The sequence below is a fragment of the Amia ocellicauda genome, chromosome 1 (assembly GCF_036373705.1).
Source record: "Amia ocellicauda isolate fAmiCal2 chromosome 1, fAmiCal2.hap1, whole genome shotgun sequence".
Classification (NCBI taxonomy): domain Eukaryota; kingdom Metazoa; phylum Chordata; class Actinopteri; order Amiiformes; family Amiidae; genus Amia; species Amia ocellicauda.
The window spans coordinates 60,519,401-60,544,401 of NC_089850.1; the positions used below are offsets into that span (position 1 = coordinate 60,519,401).

Sequence of the window (25,001 nt, forward strand, 5' to 3'; positions counted from 1 at the left end):
TAGCCCATCTACTAGTTTAGGGAGATCTGCAACCTGAGGCAGGCAAGATACCATGCGGGTCTCCTTATCACTAGCCTCTAAGAATCAAGTCTCCTACTATAACTATGAAATGAGGTAGGTTATCCTTTATCCACAAAATTCTTACGTACCATGATGCTGTCACAGTTCTAAACACATCCCCAGTTCTCCACTAGATGTCACTATTACCCTTTTCCAGTCACCTCTCCCAGCTCCCTTCATTCAATCATCATTCCTGAAACTTCTGCAATCACCCTCTTCTCCCATTCACCCCGCACCTCCAAACCTGGTTTTCTGTTCCACTGTTCCACAGTCTGGTCATTTCCAGGTTGCGTGTCCGACTTGTCCTGGCTCCTCCTTCACTGCCCCTGCCGACCCTGTGAGTGCAACACTGTGCCTGCTCGACACTCCGACTCAGTGCCATGTTCGGGCTCAGATCCAGCTCGGCAACAAACATGTCTTTGTTCGTGTGCTGTTGGACTGTTTGGTGGGCAATTTCATTAACAGGGAGACAGCCATTAAACACCACATCCCTCTCTTGCCATGTGTGCCTCTCCGCATCTGGGCTGTCAACAACCAGCCCATTGGTTCCGGTCCGATGTCCCAAAAGATGAGTCCCATCACCATGTCCATCGGTCTGCTTCACTCCAAAAAATCGCCTTTCCTCGTCATTGACTCGCCTGGAGCGGACATCATTCTTGGCCTGCCGTGGCTTGCTCAGCACAACCCTGTCATTTCATGGTCTGATGGGGATATATTTTCCAGGGGGCAGAACTGTTTTGCCCAGTGCCTGACTCACCCCTGCTGGGCAACACACATAGAGAGCCCCCTTCTCTCAGTTCCAACACAGATCCCCTCTGAATACACAGACCTGGCGCCGGTGTTCAGCAAGACCCAACCTGGGGACTGTGCCACTGACCTCCTTTCGGGCACCTCTCCTCCCAGAGGGCACATTTACCCTCTCTCTCTCCCTAAGTCACAGGCCATGGAGGAGTACATCAAGGAGGCTCTGAACCTGGGAATCATCCGTCCATGCACGTCACCTGCCACCGCCAGCTTCTTTTTCATCTCCAAGAAGGATGGCAGTCTTCGTCCCTGCATTGTTTACAGGGGACTCAATGCAGTAATGGTGAAGTAACGGTACCCACTGCCAATAAGTGCCTGCCGCTCTGGAGCAAATGAGAGGAACCCACTACTTCACCAAACTGGACCTGTGCAGCGCATACAACCTCATCTGCATTAGAGAGGGGGATGAATGGAAGATGGCATTCATTACACGCATTGGCCATTACGAGTATCTGGTCATGCAGTTTGGGCTCACCAATGCCCCTTCTGTCTTCCAGGCATTCGTCAATGAGGCTCTGAGATCCTCCATCTCTCCATCATCATCTACATTGATGACATCTTGATCTACTCCTCCTCCCTCTCCGAGCATGTCTCCCAGTTGCGTCAGGTGCTCCAGTGTCTGCTGCGCAACGGACTGTACATCAAGGCGGACTCGCCTCTGATCCAGTTGCTTCTGCATGTCCTGCAAACCAGACCTATGTCCCGTCATCCGTGCACCCCCACTTGCTGCACTGGATCCATTCCACTCCTGTGTCCGGTGACCCAGGCATCGGCCGCACTGTTGCCCTGGTTCAGGGAAAATTCTGGTGGCCCGGTTTAGTGCATGACATCACCGGGTTCGTCGGCACCTGCTCCACCTGCGCACAGTCCAAAGCCTCCAGACATCTTCCTGCAAGTCTGCTTGAACCGCTTCCTGTGTTTTACCATCTGTTGTCGCATGTAGCCGTGGATTTCATCACCGATCTCTACATCTCCGATGGCTACACCGCCATCCTGGTGGCCATTGATCGGTTCTCCAAGGGCTGCCGGCTCATTCCTCTCAAGGGACTCCCCACTGCGCTTGAGATGGCGGAGATGCTTTTTAATCATATCAGCTGCCAGAGGACATTATATCTGACCCAGGTCCCCAGTTCACCTCCCATGTCTGGTCTGCCTTTTTCAAAGCACTAAACATCAGCCTCACGTCCGGATATCACCCCCAGTCGAATGGACAGACTGAGTGCCTGAACCAGGAGATTGGTAGGTTTCTGCACTCCTATTGCACCACGTCCCAGACTGACTGGAGTCACTTCTTGTCCTGGGGGAAGTACGTGCAGAACTCCCTCACCAGCTCTTCCTCACCCCCTTCCAGTGCATACCAGCCTGTCCTGTTCCCCTGGGATGAGGAATCAACTGATGTCCAGGCGCTGGACGACTGGTTTCGCCGCAGTGCTGCAGTCTGGCAAGCAGGGCACACCCGGCTGCAACGCATGATCCGCCAGCCAGAGGACCGCAGCAGACCGACATCGGAAACCAGCCCTGCAGTATCGACCAGGACAAGAGGTCTGGCTGTCCACCCGAGACATTAAAATGAAGCTCCCTTCCAAGAAGCTCAGCCTCAGATACATCGGTCCATTCAGGATTCTGCGCCAGGTCAATCTGGTTGCCTACCGCCTGCAGTTGCCCACTCATTACAGGAGTGCACCCACTTTTCATGTCTCCCTGCTGAAGCCCGTGGTGTCGGATCCCTTGCCTTCTCCTTCTCCTGCTCTGCCTGTCACTGATGCTCCTCCTCCTCTGCTCCTGTCGCCTCCGGGGTCACCTGCAATACCTGGTCCACTGGGAGGGTTTACGGTCTGGAGGAACGATCCTAGGTTGCTGCCTCTGATGTCCTTGACCCCTCACTCATCGCTGACTTCCATTCTGCCCATCCCGCTGCACCGGCTCCTCGAACCCCTGGCCGACCCCGCCATGTCTCGTCCGGTTCGGCTGCGACCATCTCTACCCTACCACGCACCGCAACTGGGTCCCCCTGTTCCCGTGCCCCGCGGTACGTCACAGATGCATCGCGCGCATTATGGGACGAACTTCCAGCAAAGTGTAAAACAACTAGCAGCTAACGTTGTGTTAACATTACACAATCTGAGCAGTAATGAAAGTTGGGAGCACACTAATACAACTCTACAACAAGGCAACATTACTCTCCCTCACCCCTCTACCATCAAGGGATGGGAAAATGAAAAAGTTTCAGATTTGTTATGAAAAATACATCAATTGAATGTATACTGGTGATGTGTTCACAGTGACCAGAAAAATATAGCCTAACACGTAACAAAATGTATTATTTGTGATAAACAGTTACATCTAAGTTTTTAATACATTTCATTATTATAATAATTATTATTTATTTATTTGTAGACGCCCTTATCCAGGGTGACTTACAAAATACACTCACCTAAAGGATTATTAGGAACACCATACTAATACTGTGTTTGACCCGCTTTCGCCTTCAGAACTGCCTTAATTCTACGTGACATTGATTCAACAAGGTGCTGAAAGCATTCTTTAGAAATGTTGGCCCATATTGATAGGATAGCATCTTGCAGTTGATGGAGATTTGTGGGATGCACATCCAGGGCACAAAGCTCCCGTTCCACCACATCCCAAAGATGCTCTATTGGGTTGAGATCTGGTGACTGTGGGGGCCAGTTTAGTACAGTGAACTCATTGTCATGTTCAAGAAACCAATTTGAAATGATTCGACCTTTGTGACATGGTGCATTATCCTGCTGGAAGTAGCCATCAGAGGATGGGTACATGGTGGTCATAAAGGGATGGACATGGTCAGAAACAATGCTCAGGTAGGCCGTGGCATTTAAACGATGGCCAATTGGCACTAAGGGGCCTAAAGTGTGCCAAGAAAACATCCCCCACACCATTACACCACCACCACCAGCCTGCACAGTGGTAACAAGGCATGATGGATCCATGTTCTCATTCTGTTTACGCCAAATTCTGACTCTACCATCTGAATGTCTCAACAGAAATCGAGACTCATCAGACCAGGCAACATTTTTCCAGTCTTCAACTGTCCAATTTTGGTGAGCTTGTGCAAATTGTAGCCTCTTTTTCCTATTTGTAGTGGAGATGAGTGGTACCCGGTGGGGTCTTCTGCTGTTGTAGCCCATCCACCTCAAGGTTGTACGTGTTGTGGCTTCACAAATGCTTTGCTGCATACCTCGGTTGTAACGAGTGGTTATTTCAGTCAAAGTTGCTCTTCTATCAGCTTGAATCAGTCGGCCCATTCTCCTCTGACCTCTAGCATCAACAAGGCATTTTCGCCCACAGGACTGCCGCATACTGGATGTTTTTCCCTTTTCACACCATTCTTTGTAAACCCTAGAAATGGTTGTGCGTGAAAATCCCAGTAACTGAGCAGATTGTGAAATACTCAGACCGGCCCGTCTGGCACCAACAACCATGCCACGCTCAAAATTGCTTAAATCACCTTTCTTTCCCATTCAGACATTCAGTTTGGAGTTCAGGAGATTGTCTTGACCAGGACCACACCCCTAAATGCATTGAAGCAACTGCCATGTGATTGGTTGGTTAGATAATTGCATTAATGAGAAATTGAACAGGTGTTCCTAATAATCCTTTAGCTGTGTGTATAAGAGCAATACAAAGTGCAATAATACAGTACAGTTCAAAACATGATGCAATTTACAAATTCCAATTTACACAAGTGTATAGGAAATATACAGTAAACAATACAAGTCCTACATCCTAGATTGTAAAAGCTAACAAGTGCAGACAAGATATGAAGTCATCATTAAGAGCTAAGGGAAAGGGGGCATAGGGGAAATCAAAATAAACAATATGAGTACTAGTAAAGCAAAGCAAGATGTATGACAAAACTTGTATAAGTGCAATTTTACAGGAGAATAAACTAATAAATTACAAGTACAGTCTGAAAAGATGCATCTTGAGTAATTGCCTGAAGGAGATCAGGGACTCCGCTGTCTTTACTTCAAATGGAAGGTCGTTCCACCACTTATGCCACTTCATTCCAAAGATTTGCGGTGTCATTGAATGCATTAGTGAGACGGGGCCAGATTAAAGTAAAACTTTGACCCACCCGCTAATAGAAAACTACAGAACTGTACTCAGTTGCGGCTTCATTTTTAGTAAGATGCCACTTTCTTCTAATCATAAATGTAACTGCTATGATGTACAGGTTTGTAGTTTGCTATTAGCGGGTGGTTCAAAGTTTTGATTTAATCTGGCCCAGGAATTAAGATTTATTTTCAAAAAGTGAAGGGTGTCTGGCAAAGTGACACTCAAATACCAGCACCCCCATTCACACTGACTGTGAATACAGGCAAAATGCTGGGATGCACCCTTTCTCACACAATAATGCAAGGGCGTGATGTGTCATATACCATCATTCTTATTCCTGCTTCATTCAACAGACCAGTTGCTGCAAATTTGCTAGCATTTTGACTAGGTCATGATGTGGAAAATTCCTGCTGTCGATATGCCAGCTTAGACCCTTTCTCACAGATCTTTGCCGGCAACAAAATGCCATGAAAAAGGCTGCAAAACTGTGAATGGGGCTTGAAACTCATTAAAGAGACAGAGCCCTGGAAGCAACTTCAATACAGCCTACCTTTAAAACAAACAAACAAAGATGGATCTGTCATTCTCTGTATATCCATCAGTCTTTATGTGCAAACAGTGTCGGAACTAGAGTTTTATATATGGGGTGGCCAGGGGATGGCCAAGGCTACTTCAGGGGGTCCATAGACCAAGACAGAAAATTTGTGTGTAACTCTAACCTGGCATCTAAGGAGCATGAATGAATCCTATGATTGCTGATTAGAGGTAGAAGTGATAATTCACTTAACCCGGAGTTCTTCAATGTGGCAGATAGTGTGGTCCAAAAGGGTTACTTCACTAGAACTCTTTAACCTCGGAAGCAGCTCAATTTCTCTCTCTCTCTCTCACACAAGAGACTTGGGTCACTGTTTTCATGCATATATAATCTGGGTGTTGAACATCCAAAATATTTTCAGAAAATTAAGCTCATGCACCAAAGAGATAAGATAGCATTTGTGTGTTACATGAATTGCATAGTTTATTTACAAAGTCTAATATCTCTACCTAAAATAAACAGATAAAGGGCAAAAATTGAAGTATCTTGGAAAAGGAACAAGATGTAGCAAATATTCTAAATGAGTATTTCACAGAGGTTTTTACAAATGAAAAGACAGATAACATGCCACAGGTTAACAATCAGTCCAGTCAAATCCTAAGGGAGATCAGGATAAATGAGGAGGAGGTACTAAAGGGACTAGCAGAATTAAAAACAATCAAATCACCTGGGCCAGATGGGATATTTCCAACAGTACTTAAAGAAATGAGGGAAATTATTTATAGGCTGCTAAGTCAAATATTCCAAATGACACTTAGAACAGGGGATGTGCCAACTGACTGGAAGACAGCAAATGTCATACCAATCCACAAGAAAGGGGACAAAACTGAGCCAGGAAATTACAGACCAATCAGTCTCACCTGCATCACTTGTAAAATTTGATTAGATAGAAAATAGAGGAGCATCTTAATGAAAACCATATTCTTGAAGATAGTCAACATGGGTTTAGACGAGGCAGATCATGTCTTACTAATTTATTAGAATTTTTTGAACATGCAACTGCAGCTGTAGATCATGTGAAAGCATATGATATGATATACTTAGATTTTCAGAAAGCTTTTGATAAGGTTCCACACCAAAGACTGATCCTCAAATTGGAAGCTGTAGGCATTCAGGGTAATGTAAGTAGATGGATTATGAACTGGTTGATGTATAGGAAACAGAGGGTGTCGATTAGAGGAGTTACTTCTAACTGGAGTGAGATTGTTAATGGAGTTCCACAGTGATCAGTACTAGGGCCTTTGCTTTTTCTAATCTATATTAATGATCTGGACTCTGGGATAGTTAGCAAACTTCTCAAATTTGCCGATGATACTAAAATAGGTGGCTCAGGAGATACAATCTCGGCAGCACAGGCTATTCGAAGGGACTTAGATAATATTCAGTTGTGGGCCGACACCTGGCAGATGAAATTCAATGTGGACAAGTGCAAGGTAATACATGCAGGTAACAAAAATGTCCACTATAATTACACTATGGGAGGAATAGAACTAGATGAAGTAACGCATGAGAAAGACCTAGGAGTATATGTGGACTCCTCACTTTCTCCATCCAAGCAATGTGGGGAAGCAATAAAAAAGGCAAACAGAGTGTTAGGGTATATTGTCAAAAATGTAGAATTTAGAACAAGGGCAGTGATGTTCAGACTGTACAATGCACTAGTTAGAGCTCATCTGGATACTGTGGACAGTTCTGGGCTCCACACTTCAAGAAAGATACCTTTTCACCCTGGGACAGAGGAGACTATGGGGACTTGATTCAAGTCTTCAAAATCATGAAAGGCATCTACCACATCAAACCAGAGGAGCTTTTCCAGATCAGCAGGGACACACGCACCCGGGGACACAAATGGAAATTGGGCTTCAAGGCACTTGAGATGGAAAACAGGAGACATTTCTTAATACAGAGAGTAGTCACAATCTGGAACAAACTCCCCAGTGATGTGGTTGAAGCTGAAAACTTGGGAACATATAAAAATATACTGGAATGGATCCTTGGATCACTTATTAATTATTAGTTATTAATGGACACCAAATGAGCACAATGGGTCAGATGGCCTCCTCTCGTTTGTAAACTTTCTTATGTTCTGATGGTAGTGATTACAGCAGTGCATTAAAACTCGTAATACCATAAAGATGTCAACAAGTGTGGGAGATTTGTTTTGATATAGCTAAACTGACCATGGGCTGACTGCTTTTCTATGTATTTATATGTATCTCCATAGTAATAGAGAAAGTTTACTTCCCTCAACCCTCACACCATTATTGGTATTAACTTAAATCTAGAATCTTTAATAAGGAAACTCAATGTATATCAGACAAGTAAAATTTGAGGAACAATATTTCTATTGAAATTAACATTAAGTACCACTTTCACCATACATGTATGTTTAAGTGTTTATCTGTTCCCTTGCCACAGGAACCTCAAAAATAGAGAACATCTGTGACAAGGAATGTTGCAGAACACTCTGGGAATGTAAAGCGATCATAGCTGAGAGATGTCAAAGTCAAAGGAGTGATGCCAGACCTGCATCCTATCAGCACAAGAAGGTAGTCCACTGAGCTTGAATCCGTCTGAATTAAAGATGAGGTTAATGATGTGAGTGGATCCCATGTGGAACATAGCGTTGTTACACAGAGCATCTCTGGGTTTGAACAGCTCCAGACTTCAGGGAAGGGCATGGAGGTTCAATCCTTTCACAGAGACAGTCAGGTCAGTACAAAAGTCCCTGCCCAACAGACTAGGATCCTTCTAACACACACCCTTACAGAGCCTTCATAAATACACTGCCAGCACTACGACTAAAATAAAATAAAAAAGCAAATTAAATTAACATTGGTCCCTGGCAGAGTGAAAGCCTTCTACAACAACACATCTCTACAATTTCCTCCCTATGTGTGTGTGCAGGTGGGATTTCAAATGGGTTGATCGAATAAAACTCTTTCCACACTGACTACAAGTGTATGGTTTCTCTCCAGTGTGAATGCGGTAGTGGACGGTAAGTTGCCCTGATGTAATGAAGTGCTTCTTACAATGATCACATTGGTAAGGTCTTTCTCCTGTGTGAAGTTTCTGGTGTGACTTAAGGGTCCCTGACTGGCGGAAACTCTTTCCACACTGGGCACAGCTGTATGGTTTCTCTCCTGTGTGGATGAGCAAGTGTGATTTAAGCTTAGAGGTTTCACTGAAACCTTTCCCACATTGATGACAGCTGTGTGGTCTGTCTTTTGTGTGTGTGCGCTGGTGCACTTTAAGATGCCAAGCTGTTTGAAAGCTCTTTTTACAATACACACAGTAATTAATGTCTTCAGGGTTTCCAGTTAACTCTGCTGTGTTTTCACTCACAGTCAGTGGGCTGTGTGTGCTGGTTGATTTGTCAAGGTGTTGCAATGATGTAACGGTATCTATGGAACACCTCGTAAACCTTTGAAGAGGAATATTTTTCGCTTGGTGCTGTTCTCTATTTAACAACTCCTCTCTGCCCCAAGTCCTCTCCAGCTGGGAATGCTCTTGTTTAATCCTGATGTCTTCAAATTTACCAGAGTTAGTTTCAGTCTCTTCCTTAATGTGGACAGAATCAAAAAACCTTCTATCACTATGCAGAGTTTCTAAACATGTTCCACTGCCATGTAGTTCTTCATGACCCTCCTCCAGTGTAATCTGAACAGGCATTATATTACTGTGCTGCTCTGCGGAGGAATTCAACTCGAACTCAAAGTGCTGTTCTGTAATATTAAGAATATCCATCTTGCCTAGATCCACTTCTGTCTGCTCCTGTTTAATCAAAAATTGAAGTATATTGGGACTTTCAGTAATGTTCTCTGGATCCAGATTATTAAGTCCTACTCTTCCATGCTGAGTTCCTGTTGGATTGTGCCTTTGGGTTACATGTTCAGGACCTGGTACTGCCATGTGGACAGGCCGCAATCCTTTGAGCTCATTCACGTTCTGTTTGATTTGATGCTGCTCATTGAGTCTTCCCTTGCCACACAAAAGTGTGGTCTCTGTATCCTGCTTCAAATTGGAGCGTCCCTTTTCTGTGTAATGCTGCTGCTCAATGGGAATTGTTTCCCCAACATCACAGAGATCATAGGCCTCTAAAGCTCCAGGGAGAGAGGTAACACAAAAACATAGTTAGTAGCTTTATTATAATATTTTTTTTACAGACTAGATATAATGGTTAAGTACACTAACAGTAAACTGATTGTATGCCTACAGTTTACATTAATATACTTTTACACATACAAACACACACATATACACTCACCTAAAGGATTATTAGGAACACCTGTTCAATTTCTCATTAATGCAATTATCTAACCAACCAATCACATGGCAGTTGCTTCAATGCATTTAGGGGTGTGGTCCTGGTCAAGACAATCTCCTGAACTCCAAACTGAATGTCTGAATGGGAAAGAAAGGTGATTTAAGTAATTTTGAGCGTGGCATAGTTGTTGGTGCCAGACGGGCCGGTCTGAGTATTTCACAATCTGCTCAGTTACTGGGATTTTCACGCACAACCATTTCTAGGGTTTACAAAGAATGGTGTGAAAAGGGAAAAACATCCAGTATGCGGCAGTCCTGTGGGCGAAAATGCCTTGTTGATGCTAGAGGTCAGAGGAGAATGGGCCGACTGATTCAAGCTGATGGAAGAGCAACTTTGACTGAAATAACCACTCATTACAACCGAGGTATGCAGCAAAGCATTTGTGAAGCCACAACACGTACAACCTTGAGGCGGATGGGCTACAACAGCAGAAGACCCCACCGGGTACCACTCATCTCCACTACAAATAGGAAAAAGAGGCTACAATTTGCACAAGCTCACCAAAATTGGACAGTTGAAGACTGGAAAAATGTTGCCTGGTCTGATGAGTCTCGATTTCTGTTGAGACATTCAGATGGTAGAGTCAGAATTTGGCGTAAACAGAATGAGAACATGGATCCATCATGCCTTGTTACCACTGTGCAGGCTGGTGGTGGTGGTGTAATGGTGTGGGGGATGTTTTCTTGGCACACTTTAGGCCCCTTAGTGCCAACTGGGCATCGTTTAAATGCCACGGCCTACCTGAGCATTGTTTCTGACCATGTCCATCCCTTTATGACCACCATGTACCCATCCTCTGATGGCTACTTCCAGCAGGATAATGCACCATGTCACAAAGGTCGAATCATTTCAAATTGGTTTCTTGAACATGACAATGAGTTCACTGTACTAAACTGGCCCCCACAGTCACCAGATCTCAACCCAATAGAGTATCTTTGGGATGTGGTGGAACGGGAGCTTCGTGCCATGGATGTGCATCCCACAAATCTCCATCAACTGCAAGATGCTATCCTATCAATATGGGACAACATTTCTAAAGAATGCTTTCAGCACCTTGTTGAATCAATGCCACGTAGAATTAAGGCAGTTCTGAAGGCGAAAGGGGGTCAAACACAGTATTAGTATGGTGTTCCTAATAATCCTTTAGTTGAGTGTATATATATACATATATATTATACACACCCATGTAGAGAGAAATAAATTAAACTATATACAATATAATTGTAGTTCGAACAAAATGCCAATTTAATTTAAGCAATCTTAAAAACTACAGCTTATTACATTTTAATTGGATGTAGTACTATGTTTCATACATATAACATTTTAATATTATAAAGTCTAGATAATGATTTCTTCGACTTTAATATAAATAAATAATCTGGATTTTCAGTTAATTTGACCAGACATTTTTAAAATTTAAATTAACAGATACAAGCTTCTTAAATATGTTGCGTTTTCATAAATCTTTAACATCATGTAAATATTCCACGGGGAAACATTTTTTTTTTTTTTTTGATTAAACATTTTTTATCTTAAAGTAGTACTACATCTTCATTGATTTAATGTTCTGTGACTTTCTCAGTTTCTACTTGCCCTCCTTTATATCACAGACCTGATTTTCCCTGTTATTGATATTGCTCATAAGTAAGATCAGCAATTTGAATTCAGTGGATTACACTTAGATTTTTATTTTTTATTTTTTATTATGATCATTTACAGAGATTTTTTGTAACCATTTGGAGTGAGAAGATAAGCGGTCAATAACAGTAACTTGAATAAACACATGTACTACCCCTGACTCAACAGTACATATCTATACCAAGTTTTGATTAATCAGGCCTTAAGTAAGGATCTCTATTACAAAGTGGGTTAAACTGTATTTACATTGCAAAATTGCTCTGGCTAAATCTAAGCAAATATAATTTTAGTAAGAGACCTGCTGACCCTTTTGTTTTTTCCTACATAATTTCAACAAATGTAGCAGTAGTAGTAGTTTTTAGTGCTGAATGATAAAACAATAAGGAATGTAATTTGTTGTACCGAGAACAACACAGGCATTAATCTCTCATTTGTATCTTCTTTGTTTTTCTATTTCAATGACTTCTGGATTATTATTTTGCACAGTTTACATCAGAGCAATCTCCCCATGGAATTGGCTCATTACATGACTTCATATTCACGTACCAGGACAGACATGTTTAAGTGCATTAAAGTTACATCATACTACACTACAACTAATACAAGATGCTAGAACATGAATATTAAAATAAAAGCTAATATATTTATTTATTTATCACATTACATTTTTAAGCCTGGTACAAAATATAATTGTGTTTACAGCTGATCTAATCTAGTTTTTTGCCTACATCTGAAACTTTCTTGATACTTGCAGACAAATATCTGCCACCTTAAAAATAAAACAATAATAACAAGTATGTTTTTTCATGCCACAATGCTACAACAAAAGTTGCTTATTTCATTGCAGCATTTTTATTGTTTTTTATTCCTGGTGGCAGACATTATAGAACCATGTTACACTAATGTACATTGTAAGTGAATCTCTGCAATTCATGATTTACACATTTATTTTTTAGCACAGCACATTAATTTGTTTTTTAACAGACTGTAATGTATATGTATTGTGGCTGTATAATTGGTGACTGGCTGCAACAGTAATTTCTAATGCATTTAACAATGTTGTCCATTTAATTAAATGTAATTGTATGGAAAAAATGTCTGGAGATTAAAAGTCTGGTGATGAATTTCTGGTAAGGATTTGTTGGCAGTGATATGCTTGTGGCAATAAGTGTACAATTAATTGACACCTTGATACCTCAATTGAATTCAATTCGTGGTTACAACCTTTAGAACACAATTCCCGGCCAGCCCACAATCTAAATCTGGTGTGGATATGACTTTCATTTTAGACATTCACCTGATATCATATGGATGTTTGATTAAATATTTAAATGTTCAAAAAGTTTGTTTTGCATGCTGGGAAGTATATATTTTTTAGTAAGTTCACTTGAGATTTTAACACTTTATTGTGATGTTCTGTACACCTCTTGTGCCAGTGCTTGATATGTTTTTCTTAATTTCTTATGGGGAGCACAGAACACAAACTTTATTTTCATCTGTATCTCACAGGTGATCTTTAAAACTGATTGGGCAATAATTAAAACCGTTTTATAGCCGCCATTTGATTTTCCGGTATTATCTGAAAATACATTAAAGTACACTATTAAAATCTACATCTAGCGCGCTTAAAAATTCACAATTAATTTGTATGTATTCCTTGACAGACGCACTTATCCATGGAGACTTACAGATTACATGCGTTTCAAAAGTGCAGCAATACAAAATCAAATTAAGCTTTAATATAAAGTGTAATTTAAGAATTACAAAACTACAGTTAATAAAAAAAGCATACATCCAAGTTCAATGAGTTAATAAAAGCACACATGCAGTGAAGTCTAGAGTATGTGCAAAAGGGAGGGATAGGGAGGGATAAATCAAACAACAGGAGATTAAACAATGTAAGCAGTAGCATATGTAGCATAGTGATATAAAGTGCAAAATTACAAGCATGCTATACAGCTCAGGAGAATAAGCTGCTATTGGACAAGGGCGTCTGCTGAAATAATAATAATAATAATAATAATAATAATAATAATAATAATAATAATAATAATAATATACGCAGGCCACAGTCTGAACAGATGTGTCTTGAGTAATCTCTGGAAAGTTGTCAGGGACTCTGCTGTCATGACTTCAGTTGGAAAAATCGCTTGTGCCACCGACAAGTAATTCACACAGTTCCGATTTTGTTTTGTTTTTTGTTTTTTAATTATGGACTAAAGTTGTGCAAAAATAGGTTGCAACCGTGTGTAGTACTGTAACTGGATGCACATGTCTGAATGGAAACCACACAGTACACTGTGCCACGAAATAGAAACAACACACTATTTCCAAGTATACGTTATTTGTATTAGTTTGACTAATACTCATGTTAAAACTTTAGACTACAGAACACCATATTAGCAGCACCCTGGAGGTCTGAACATCGGCACACTGTACCGACCACAGCATGAAACTGTACCGAGCTCGCAACCACTCGCTGGCTGTGGGTTTCGTATGTTCAGACAACAGACCACGAAATATTACAACCGATATAGATACCTGTGATTCAGCAGCATAATTACAACATACTGCAACATCCCTAGATCATCTCTCACCAGGTGTTGCACCTTGCGTGTTTCTCGGCATTTCCTGCTCTGCCGCCTGGACTTGAACACAACGGCAGTTAAAATTGTGCCCCGCGGTGTTCAGCCCGTATGGCCGCCCTGCTCTCATCTCGCTCTCCAGCACTTGCACTCGCAGTTGCAGGTCTGCTTTTTCTTGTTTACTTTGGGCTATTTCAAGCTGGAAATTGGTAAAACTGTCCTCCGCCAGCTTCGTAATTTCACATATGGCTGTTTTAAGTAAAATATCCATGACGGAGGATAGTTGGGATTGAAAAATTGACAAAGAGTGTGACATTTTGTTTTTTTAGTCAAAAATTAAATCTCCAAGAACATCCGCCTGCGTTCAGGCTGTGTTGTCATAGACCCGCTCGCCCGCCGGCGCAGTCTGGCCGATGACGCGGAGGTCTTCTATCTGTGACGTAATACGCAGTTCCCCGCAGAACGCTGTGCTCGTGTTGCTGCAAGTACTGCAAGTCCTCTGTATCTGGCATTTGGTATTTTCGCATGTTATCAATACATACTTACAGCGCTGTGTCTAGTCAGCCAGCTTTTCCAAGTACTTTAGACATTCTTGAGATTTAAATTGAAAATGTACTGTTTCAAACTGTTTGATTATGATGAGTGTTTTATTTTAAAATGCTGTTTTTTTAACTATCGTGTTTTTTTGTTTTGTTTGTTTGATTGTTGTTGTTTTTTTACACGTCAAGTGACATTACATACTTATTGTGTGGCTGGGTCCCCAGTTTTAGATTAACTTTCAACCAGGGGCGTCGCTAGACTTCAGCTCACCCGGGGCTGACAGTGATTTCTCCGGTACGAGCGGGGATGGTGGAGGGGGGGTGCTGACGGTGAATTTGGTACAACAAATTACATTCCTTATTGTTTTATCATGCATCACTAAAAACTACTACTACTGCTACATTTGTTGAAATTATGTAGAAAAAACTAAAGGTCAGCAGGTCTTTTACTAAAATTATATTTGCTTAGATTTAGCTAGATCATTTTTTCTCTTGACAGATTTTGCAATGTAAATACAGTTTAACCCACTTTGTAACATATATCCTTACTTAAGGCCTGATTAATCAAAACTTGGTATAGATATGTACTGTTGAGTCAGGGGTAGTACATGTGTTTATTCAAGTTACTGTTATTGACCGCTTATCTTCTCACTCCAAATGGTTACAAAAAATCTCCGTAAATGATCATCATTTAAAAAAATAAAAAATAAAAATCTAAGTGTAATCCACAATTCTCCTCAACCTGAACAGGGTAGAGGACAAAAGTCTAAATGTTCATCATGCACTGACAGGACTGAATAATGGCAAATTTAAAAGATGGCAAGGAACCTGAGTATCATCTTCGACCCAAACATGTCCTTTGAATCACACATTCAGCATGTCTCAAGATCCTCCTTCCCCCAGCTGAGAAACATTGCAAAATTAATTTATTTCATTAAAACACACTGGGACCATTTAAATGTGACTGAAAACATATTTAGAAAAAATAAGATTTTAATATGCTATGACTTAATAACGACAACATATCCAAATACATCAAATATATTATGGTCTTATAAATAAAGAATAATTGTCGCTAATTGAAATGCTTGGGTTTCAAGTAAAATAATTGTAAAATGTCTTGTTCTGTAGTGATAAGATCCCAGAGTCACGCAAATATTATTTCAGAAGACTAAGGACTTAATTTATTACTTAAAATTGAGAAACTCCGTGGAAATTGTTTGCGATGAATTATCTTGCGTACTTATTTTACACAAATACTGTCAACTCAACATAGCTTTAGTATATGAATCGATACAATTTAAATTGTAGTAAACACAAACAATAGCAAACAAAATATTTGCATGTCTCCTTTTTTTTACATTATACGGTAACTGTCCCAATACCGCCTCACAATACAGAAACCGGAACTTGGAAGGAAAGAGAAGTTAGCGTTAGAAACGAAAAGCAGCTCTACACATTGATTTAAATTAAATCATATTATTTGAAAATAGAAAAACAGCACAATTATAGGCAGGGGCTGTTTTTGTAGCACTCTAGTGTAGCAGGATGTCGGAGTCGCTGATTACTTTCCAGAGCCAGCTCGATGCAGTGATGGAGGCTCTGGTCCGCACGGCTGTGTGTGAGATCACAGAGATGGTCAAGAAAAGTTTTGCCGGCTTCCAGCACGAAATCGCCCGCAGACAGAGAGAGAACGAGTCTCTGCAAAGGCGGCTGCATGTGCAGATCGGCTGCACTGGAGGACAGGGATACGGGGTGCAAAGCGAGGGGAAGACGGAGCCTTTTGTGAAGCCCCGGTGTACGAGCGGAGGGACCGCAGTCTGCAACAGCACTGAGACCCGCGAAGAGTGCAGAGCAAGCGGTGCGTCTCTTCTTCTTCTAAATAACGCAGATGCAGTACCAGGGCTCATATTTTACGATACATCTAGCACAGGTCGCCTTCGTGAAGGCGGATCTCTACAGGTCTGCACAGAAACACGGAGGTGCGCTGTTGCTGTGAAACAAAGAGACCAAGTAGGGCATGTTAGGCAGAATGAAATCTACCCCCTTGAAAGCGGAGGTGAACGTCAACTTATCGCCCCATGAAGCCGTGAACTGATTGTCAGCACCATAGATACACAATTCTAGATCGACGTACGCTTTAGCATTGTCAGTGCTAGATTTAAAAATGGCATCGAATATTTTAACAAACGTAATGTAATTATATGATGCATAATAAAGCTGTAACCTAAATGATTGGCAACTCATTTTATAAAATAAAAACTATAAAATAATATATTTTTTTAAATAATAAACTCGATTCTCGGTCACTCGATTACTACAGGGTTTGTGAAAGGCTTTTTTCTTTGGCATGCGCCCAATCTCCATTTGTGTCCCCGGGTGCGTGTGTCCCTGTTGATCTGGAAAAGCTCCTCTGGTTTGATGCCTTTCATGATTTTGAAGACTTGGATCAAGTCCCCACGTAGTCTCCTCTGTTCCAGGGTGAAAAGGTTCAGTTCCTCAGTCTCTCAGTAGGACTTTCCCTTCAGACCTGGAATAAGTCTGGTTGCTCTCCTCTGAACTGCCTCTAGAGCAGCGATATCTTTCTTGAAGTGTGGAGCCCAGAACTGTCCACAGTATCCAGATGAGCTCTAACTAGTGCATTGTGCAGTCTGAACATCACTGCCCTTGTTCTCATTTCTACACTTTTGAAAATATACCCTAACACTCTGTTTGCCTTTTTTATTGTTTCCCCACATTGTTTGGATGGAGAAAGTGAGAAGTCCACATAGACTCCTAGGTCTTTCTCATGAGATACTTAATCTAGTTCTATTCCTCCCATAGTGTAACATTTGTATTGCCTGCATGTAATACCTTGCACTTGTCCACATTGAATTTCATCTACTAGGTGTCAGCCCACAACTGAAGTCCCTTTGAATAACCTGTGCTGCCGAGATTGTATCTGCTGAGCCACCTATTTTAGTATCATCTGCAAATTTGACAAGTTTGCTAACTATCCCAGATCATTAATATCGATTAGAAAAAGCAAAGGCCCTAGTACTGATCCCTGTGGAACTCCACTAACAACCTCACTCCAGTTAGAAGCGACTCCTCTAATCGACACCCTCTGTTTCCTAGACATCAACCAGTTCATAATCCATCTACTTACATTACCCTGAATGCCTACAGATTCCAATTTGAGGATCAGTCTTTGGTGTGGAACCTTATCAAAAGCTTTTTGAAAATCTAAGTATATCATATCATATGCTTTCACGTGATCTACAGATGCAGTTGCATTGTTCACAGAACTAGAATAACTTAGTAAGACATGATCTGCCTCATCTAAACCCATGTTGACTATCTTCAAGTATATGGTTTTCATTAAGATGATCCTCTGTTTTCTGTCTAATAACTTTTTCCAACATTTTACAAGTGATGCAGGTGAGACTGATTAGTCTGTAATTTCCTGGCTCAGTTTTGTCCCCTTTCTTCTGGATTGGTATGACATTTGCTGTCTTCTAGTCAGTTGGCACATCCCCTGTTCTAAGTGTCATTTGGAATATTTGACTTAGCGGCCTATACATAATTTAGTTTTCCAAGATACTTCAATTTTTGCCCTTTATCTGTTTCACTTCCTCCTTTATTGACCCCTTGCTGTGGTAGTATTGAAAAAGCTCTTAGCATTAATTTTAGCTCCAAGAGCTATGCTTCTTTCTATTTCCCTCTTTGATTTCCTGATCCCTTTCTTAACATCTCTTTCCAGTTCTATATATTCTTTGTATTTTGTTTAATCTCTATCCCTTTTGTATGCGCTATACAGCATTTTCTTTCTTCCTGGCCATGCACATGGTACCGGAAGTATTTCAGAGAAAACTATCATTAATGCCTTTTGTGGAGGTTCTGCTCTTTAGTTTCTTTCCTAACTCTTTAAATTTGTCTTGCAGAACCTCTGCCCTACCTTTTCCTATGTCATTGGTTCCAATGTGGACCATGACCAGTGGATTCCCCCCAGCTTTGGCCAGTAGCCGGTCTACTAGTTTAGGGAGATCTGCAACCTGAGCACCAGGCAGGCAAGATACCATGCAGGTCTCCTTATCACTAGAACACACTGTGTGATCTACACCTCTATGAATCGAGTCTCCTAATATAACTACCTCCCTGTTCTTTGGGGGAGTGGGCACCATGGTGCTCAACTGCCCTCCCGTCACCCTCGGGGCCATCACTGTCCAGCTCGGTGTCCAGCAGTTAGAACCTGTTGGGCATTTCTAGCTCTTGGGGTGTCTCTAAGGGATGTGAGTGCCCTTTTCTGCAGTTAGAACCTACTGTAACCCAGCAGTTCTCTACACTTTCCTGCTCTAAGGTTTCAACTCTCCTAGGTTATGGCGTGCACACCATGTCTCTCATGGGCTTGACCAATTCTTCTATATCACTAATACAGCGCAGATCAACAAGCTGAGCCTCAAGATCATGGACCTTGATCTGAAGGATTTCAACCTGCCGACAACGTTCACAAATGAAATCGTGGATGAGTTCATCCAGGAAGGCAATCATTCTGCAAATCTGACACTGTAGTGGCCACATGCTTCTAAATGTTAGGTTTTTTTAGTCACTTGACAAATTCAAGAGGGAAAACAGGAGACACTTCTTCACACAGAGAGTTGGAACAATCTGGAACAAACTCCCCAGCAATGTGGTTGAAGCTGAAAATTTGGGAACATATAAAAATAGACTGGATAGGATCCTCGTATCACTTAGTTATTAATGGACACCAAACGAGCACAATGGGTCGAATGGCCTCCTCTCATTTGTAAACTTTCTTATGTTCTTATGGTAGTGATTACAGCAGTGCATTAAAACTTGTAATACCGTCAAGATGTCAACAAGTGTGGGAGATTTGTTTTGATATAGCTAAACTGACCATGGGCTGACTGCTTTTCTATGTATTGGTCTGTATCTCCATAGTAATAGAGAAAGTTTACTTCCCTCAACCCTCACACCATTATTGTTATTAACTTAAATCCAGAATCTTTAATAAGGAAACTCAATGTATATCAGACAAGTAAAATTTGAGGAACAATATTTCTATTGAAATTAACATTAAGTACCACTTTCAACATACATGTATGTTTATGTGTTTATCTATTCTCTTGCCACAGGAACCTCCAAATTAGAGAACATCTGTGACAAGGAATGTTGCAGAACTCTCTGGGAATGTCAAGAGATCGTATCTGTTGAAGTCAAACAAGAGATGCCAGACCTGCATCCTATCACCACGAGAATGGAGTCCACTGAGCTTGAATCCATTCGAATTAAAGATGAAGTTAATGATGTGGGTGGATCCCATGTGGAACATAGTGTTGTTACACAGAGCATCTCTGGGTTAGAGCACGTCCAGACTCCAGGGAAGGGCATGGAGGTTCTATCCTTTCACAGAGACAGTCAGGTTAGTACAAAAGTCCCTGCCCAACAGACTAGGATCCTTCTAACACACAGCCAGAACCGCAAGGTAGAATCTGAAAAAAACCTTTACCTTTTCTCATCTCTCTCATCCTTTTCTGTCTAGCAAACTTAGCAATTTTCTTTCACCAAGGTTTCATGAACATGCATGGTCTTGCAATACACAAGTATAATAAAATCACTGTTAGATCATATAACACCCAGGTTTAAATAGGCCCTAATTAAAAGTGTGTTATCAATTTGAGTGATTGTTTTTTTCTGCTATATTTCAATATAGGGCAAGATAAGACGTTCATGGGATTGCTCCGCCATTTATAAAATCATGTTTTTTTGCATTTTTGTGTTGTTATAGTGTATAAGTAAGCTACATACCACTCTTACAGATCAAGTCTTATAAGCAACATTTATAAATGTAAAATGTAACTTACCAACTAAAGGCTGATGTCAAACTTCAGCATGTACACGTCCATTTCCTCTGGATGTGTCATGCCATGACATCTTGGATAGCGGAAAATCTAGACTCAGCAGATATGTCTGTCCATGGCAAGTATTATCAACTATTATTCAACCCAGTGTTAGTGCTTCATGGTCTTAATCCTTGGTAGTAATCATAGCTTCCATAGACAACATGAGAAGGTGTCCACAGCTGCGGGAAAAACAGTATAGAGGTGGGATACATGACAACAAATGTGGGAAAGGGGATTTGTTACTGAATACCAATGATGGGAAGATGAAAGTCAAGCATGAGATGGGGGTTGTCCTCCTTTATTTACAATTTTAATGTTTTTTGCATTTTTTCTTTACTACTGTCAATGTATGATCTGGAAAATGTCTGCAGTATGCACCACAGACACCAGAGGGCAGCCAGCATTCATCAGAACATGCACTGGGTAAGTGCTTTTGTTTTATTTTGGTTTTTAGCATATCACGGTTTTCTGCACACCTGACTTGCACCCCGTTCTACTGCAGAAGCAGCCAGCAGAGGCTAATCCAACCCCCCTTCTGAATGTTTTGCAAAAGCCGGCCACTAACAGAAAGCTATCCCTGTTCTTGGAGAGCTGCAGGTTTCTCATCAATCTCTGGATACTTTGAACACATGAGGTGTGACTAAGGCCAATCATTTACTCAATTAAGTCGTTTGGGGTATAAACAAAAACCATGCCACCCCCTGACCTTGTGGGATATATAAAGTATCTCTTTTTGTAAAAGTAGTATTTTCTTGTCTTACCAGTAGTTTAACTTTAAATAAAATGTTGTCAATACACTATTTCTCCCAATGTCGCACTATGAATCCTAATGAATGGCTTCATATACAAAAAAAATTATATGTATATTTTTTTCATATTAACAAAATTAACTGTTCCATGTGGAAGAATAAAGTTTGCAATAATTGCATAATTATAATCATAATAATTTAATAAGCAAAATCATAAATACAGAAGCACGCTGGCTCTGACTGGACTCTTCAACAATGGAAACACGTATTTTTATGGCTGAGGTGACTGTAGCCATCTGTGGAAACGAAACATTAAATTAAGTGGAAGTCTGTACCCTGTCTTTACTCACTTGACTCAAGTCAAATGGGATGTTTACTGAGCTGTGTTGATCAATGTTAGATGTCATTAATAAATAAGTGGATCAATGTTTATTAAACGGAATAAAACAATGGATAACATGGTCTGAAAATAATGTGAATACTTTCCACTACATCTGTTTGTCTGTTTGTGTGTATTTTTTAATAAAATAGTCTATGTGTTTTAGGAATCAGCAACATGCCGTCATCAGCAGAGAAAACTATTTTTAAGTTCACAAATAAAAATGTAAAGAAGAAAACCTTCTCCAGTTCAGTGAAACAAGTGCAGGTAAGATTATCACTGGCTTTCTGGCATGCTGGAGATCCGGCCAATGAAATAAATTGTGTCCGTCCAAAGTTTACAAACTGTCCTTCCTCTGTCTCAAGTTTAAGCAACTGGAATCTCTTCATTGTTAAAGATTAAAGAGTGAATACTATCAAATACAAATAATACATAATTTATAATGTAGATGTTTGCTTTCATTTAGTTGTATGTTGCATTTCATTTTATTTGCAACAAATGCATGACTCTAATTGTATACAGTGCATCACAGCGCTTCACTTTTTCCACATTTTGTTATGTTACAGCCTTATTCCAAAATGGATTAAATTCATTATTTTCCTCAAAATTCGACAAACAATACCCCATAATGACAACGTAAAAGAAGTTTGTTTGAAATCTTTGCAAATGTATTAAAAATAAAAAACAAAAAAAGCACATGTACATAAGTATTCACAGCCGTTGCTCAATACTTTGTTGAAGCACCTTTGGCACCAATTACAGCCTCAAGTCTTTTTGAGTATGATGCTACAAGCTTGGCACACCTATTTTTGGGCAGTTTCTCCCATTCTTCTTTGCAGGACCTCTCAAGCTCCATCAGGTTGGATGGGGAGCGTCAGTGCACAGCCATTTTCAGATCTCTCCAATCGGGTTCAAGTCTGGGCTCTGGCTGGGCCACTCAAGGACATTCACAGAGTTGTCCTGTAGCCACTCCTTTGTTATCTTGGCTGTGTGTTTAGGGTCGTTGTCCTGTTGGAAGATGAACCTTCGCCCCAGTCTGAGGTCCAGAGCGCTCTGGAGCAGGTTTTCATCAATCAATCAATGTCTCTGTACATTGCTGCATTAATCTTTCCCTCGATCCTGACTAGTCTCCCAGTTCCTGCTGCTGAAAAACATCCCCACAGCATGAGGCTGCCACCACCATGCTTCACTGTAGGGATGGTATTGGCCAGGTGATGAGTGGTGCCTGGTTTCCTCCAGACATGACGCTTGCCATTCAGGCCAAAGAGTTCAATCTTTGTTTCATCAGACCAGAGAATTTTGTTTTCTCATGGTCTGAGAGTCCTTCAGGTGTCTTTTGGCAAACTCCAGGCGGGCTGTCATGTGCCTTTTACTGAGCAGTGGCTTCCATCTGGCCACTCTACCATACAGGCCTGATTGGTGGAGTGCTGCAGAGATGGTTGTTCTTCTGGAAGGTTCTCCTCTCTCCACAGAGACACGCTGGAGCTCTGTCAGAGTGACCATCGGGTTCTTGGTCACCTCCATGACTAAGGCCCTTCTCCCCCGATCGCTCAGTTTGGCCGGGCGGCCAGCTCTAGGAAGAATCCTGGTGGTTCCAAACTTCTTCCATTTACGGATGATGGAGGCCACTGTGCTCATTGGGACCTTAAATGCTGCAGAAATTTTTCTGTACCCTTCCCCAGTTCTGTGCCTTGATACAATCCTGTCTCGGAGGTCTACAGACAATTCCTTGGACTTCATGGCTTGGTTTGTGCTCTGACATGCACTGTTAACTGTGGGACCTTATATAGACAGGTGTGTGCCTTTCCAAATCATGTCCAATCAACTGAATTTACCACAGGTGGACTCCAATCAAGTTGTAGAAACATCTCAAGGATGATCAGTGGAAACAGGATGCACCTGAGCTCAATTTTGAGTGTCATGGCAAAGGCTGTGAATACTTATGTACATGTGCTTTTTTTGTTTTTTATTTTTAATAAATTTGCAAAGATTTCAAACAAACTTCTTTCACATTGTCATTATGGGGTATTGTTTGTAGAATTTTGAGGAAAATAATGAATTTAATCCATTTTGGAATAAGGCTGTAACATAACAAAATGTGGAAAAAGTGAAGTGCTGTGAATACTTTCCGGATGCACTTCATATGTGTCTGATATCCTTTCAGATCAATGTTGGAGTTATGGTCCAGAGTTATGATGGCATTTTGAAGAGAAAGCGAGGGAACACCGTGCCAGTGGCCGTCAACCCACTGAGCTCAGCAGAAGACATCCTAGCATGTGCCAAGAAAAAACTGAAGTCCGTCTATGACAACATACCCGAGGGGCCTTACTTCCTGTTGTATCCTGACGGGAGCATAGTGCAGACGATTCCTGGGAGTGCTGAGCCTTTTATTTTAGCAGATTACAAAACGTCTGTTGGGAAACCCTACCAGCGTGTCACGCTGTTCATCTGTCTGAAAGAGGATTTCGAAAAATCTGCTTAATTTCAGACTGTGTAAATGAAAGCAAGAGAGAAGGTTCACTGGACTGTCAGTGTTTATTTTGGAAGTTCAGTAGACTCAACGTTCTAAGGGTCTCATCTGCTTTGGTTTGACGCAGAAGCAGTCAGTGATTTTCAACCTGACTCCAACATGCAACCAATCTGATGTTTGACAATAGCAAAAGCATGATCGATTTTAATTTCTAAATTGATTTAATTCCCAGACAACAATAGAACACAACAATAAAGGACATATTACATATATTAGATATATATATCAGCAGCTGGTTGATCTCAAAGAACAAGTAGGGCACAATCCTCAGAGACGGTTGGGGGGGCTTCTCTGTCTTGTCTCAGACTGCTCTATTTCTGGCTCAGGGTTCTGATCTGTATCAAACCTGGTTCAGCTGACAGAACAAGTTGTGTTGTTGCTAGACAAGTTGTGTAATGTGTGTGTGGATTCCAGAGCTTTGTAATAAATGATAACTTCTATGAAATCCTGACTTGGGCCTTTTTAAATCAGTGTCATATTTTGTAATCCTCACACAAGTAACATATTTGCAATATTAACAACTGAGAGATATAGTTCAGGGGGCAGTGAAAATGTCTACACTGGGAGAATAGACTAGAGGAGTTTCCCTGGACATGCCCAGGTTCAGGACAGTGCAGTCACCACACTCCCAAATGTACACTCCACATTTATTCATACACTTGATAAACAGTAACAAAAATAATACTTATTGAATCAAGACTTTTTTGTTTGTTATTTGTAGTTAAAAAACATCAACATAATGTAACTTCAATGAAAATCCAAATTAAATAAAATTTTAGTTCCAGATTGAAACA

General features: G+C 41.1%; 2 protein-coding genes across 2 annotated transcripts; one reads left to right on the plus strand and one right to left on the minus strand.

The window, feature by feature from the left end:
- Window positions 1-7,884: 7,884 nt before the first annotated feature.
- LOC136755486 (zinc finger and SCAN domain-containing protein 32) lies at window positions 7,885-14,491 on the minus strand. Its single transcript, XM_066712113.1, has 2 exons — window positions 14,120-14,491; window positions 7,885-9,654 (listed from the first exon to the last, which is right to left on the minus strand). The coding sequence occupies exons 1-2, from the start codon at window positions 14,421-14,423 to the stop codon at window positions 8,435-8,437; spliced, it is 1,524 nt and encodes a 507-aa protein (XP_066568210.1). The 5' UTR covers window positions 14,424-14,491; the 3' UTR covers window positions 7,885-8,434.
- A 1,513-nt stretch (window positions 14,492-16,004) lies between these two features.
- Window positions 16,005-24,652, plus strand: LOC136755536 (uncharacterized). Its single transcript, XM_066712208.1, has 5 exons — window positions 16,005-16,507; window positions 19,782-20,068; window positions 20,921-20,972; window positions 21,844-21,944; window positions 23,842-24,652. Exons 1-5 carry the CDS (start codon window positions 16,195-16,197, stop codon window positions 24,157-24,159), a joined length of 1,071 nt encoding a protein of 356 aa, XP_066568305.1. The 5' UTR covers window positions 16,005-16,194; the 3' UTR covers window positions 24,160-24,652.
- Window positions 24,653-25,001: the final 349 nt, after the last annotated feature.

Coding starts and splice junctions, on each gene's coding strand:
- LOC136755536 (XM_066712208.1), top strand. CDS start 16,195: ATGTCGGAGTCGCTGATTACTTTCCAGAGCCAGCTCGATGCAGTGATG. Junction 16,508..19,781: donor CGAAGAGTGCAGAGCAAGCG/GTGCGTCTCTTC, acceptor CTCTTGCCACAG/GAACCTCCAAATTAGAGAAC. Junction 20,069..20,920: donor CCTTTCACAGAGACAGTCAG/GTTAGTACAAAA, acceptor AAATGTCTGCAG/TATGCACCACAGACACCAGA.
- LOC136755486 (XM_066712113.1), bottom strand. CDS start 14,423: ATGTCACACTCTTTGTCAATTTTTCAATCCCAACTATCCTCCGTCATG. Junction 9,655..14,119: donor CACGCAAGGTGCAACACCTG/GTGAGAGATGAT, acceptor CTGGAGCTTTAG/AGGCCTATGATCTCTGTGAT.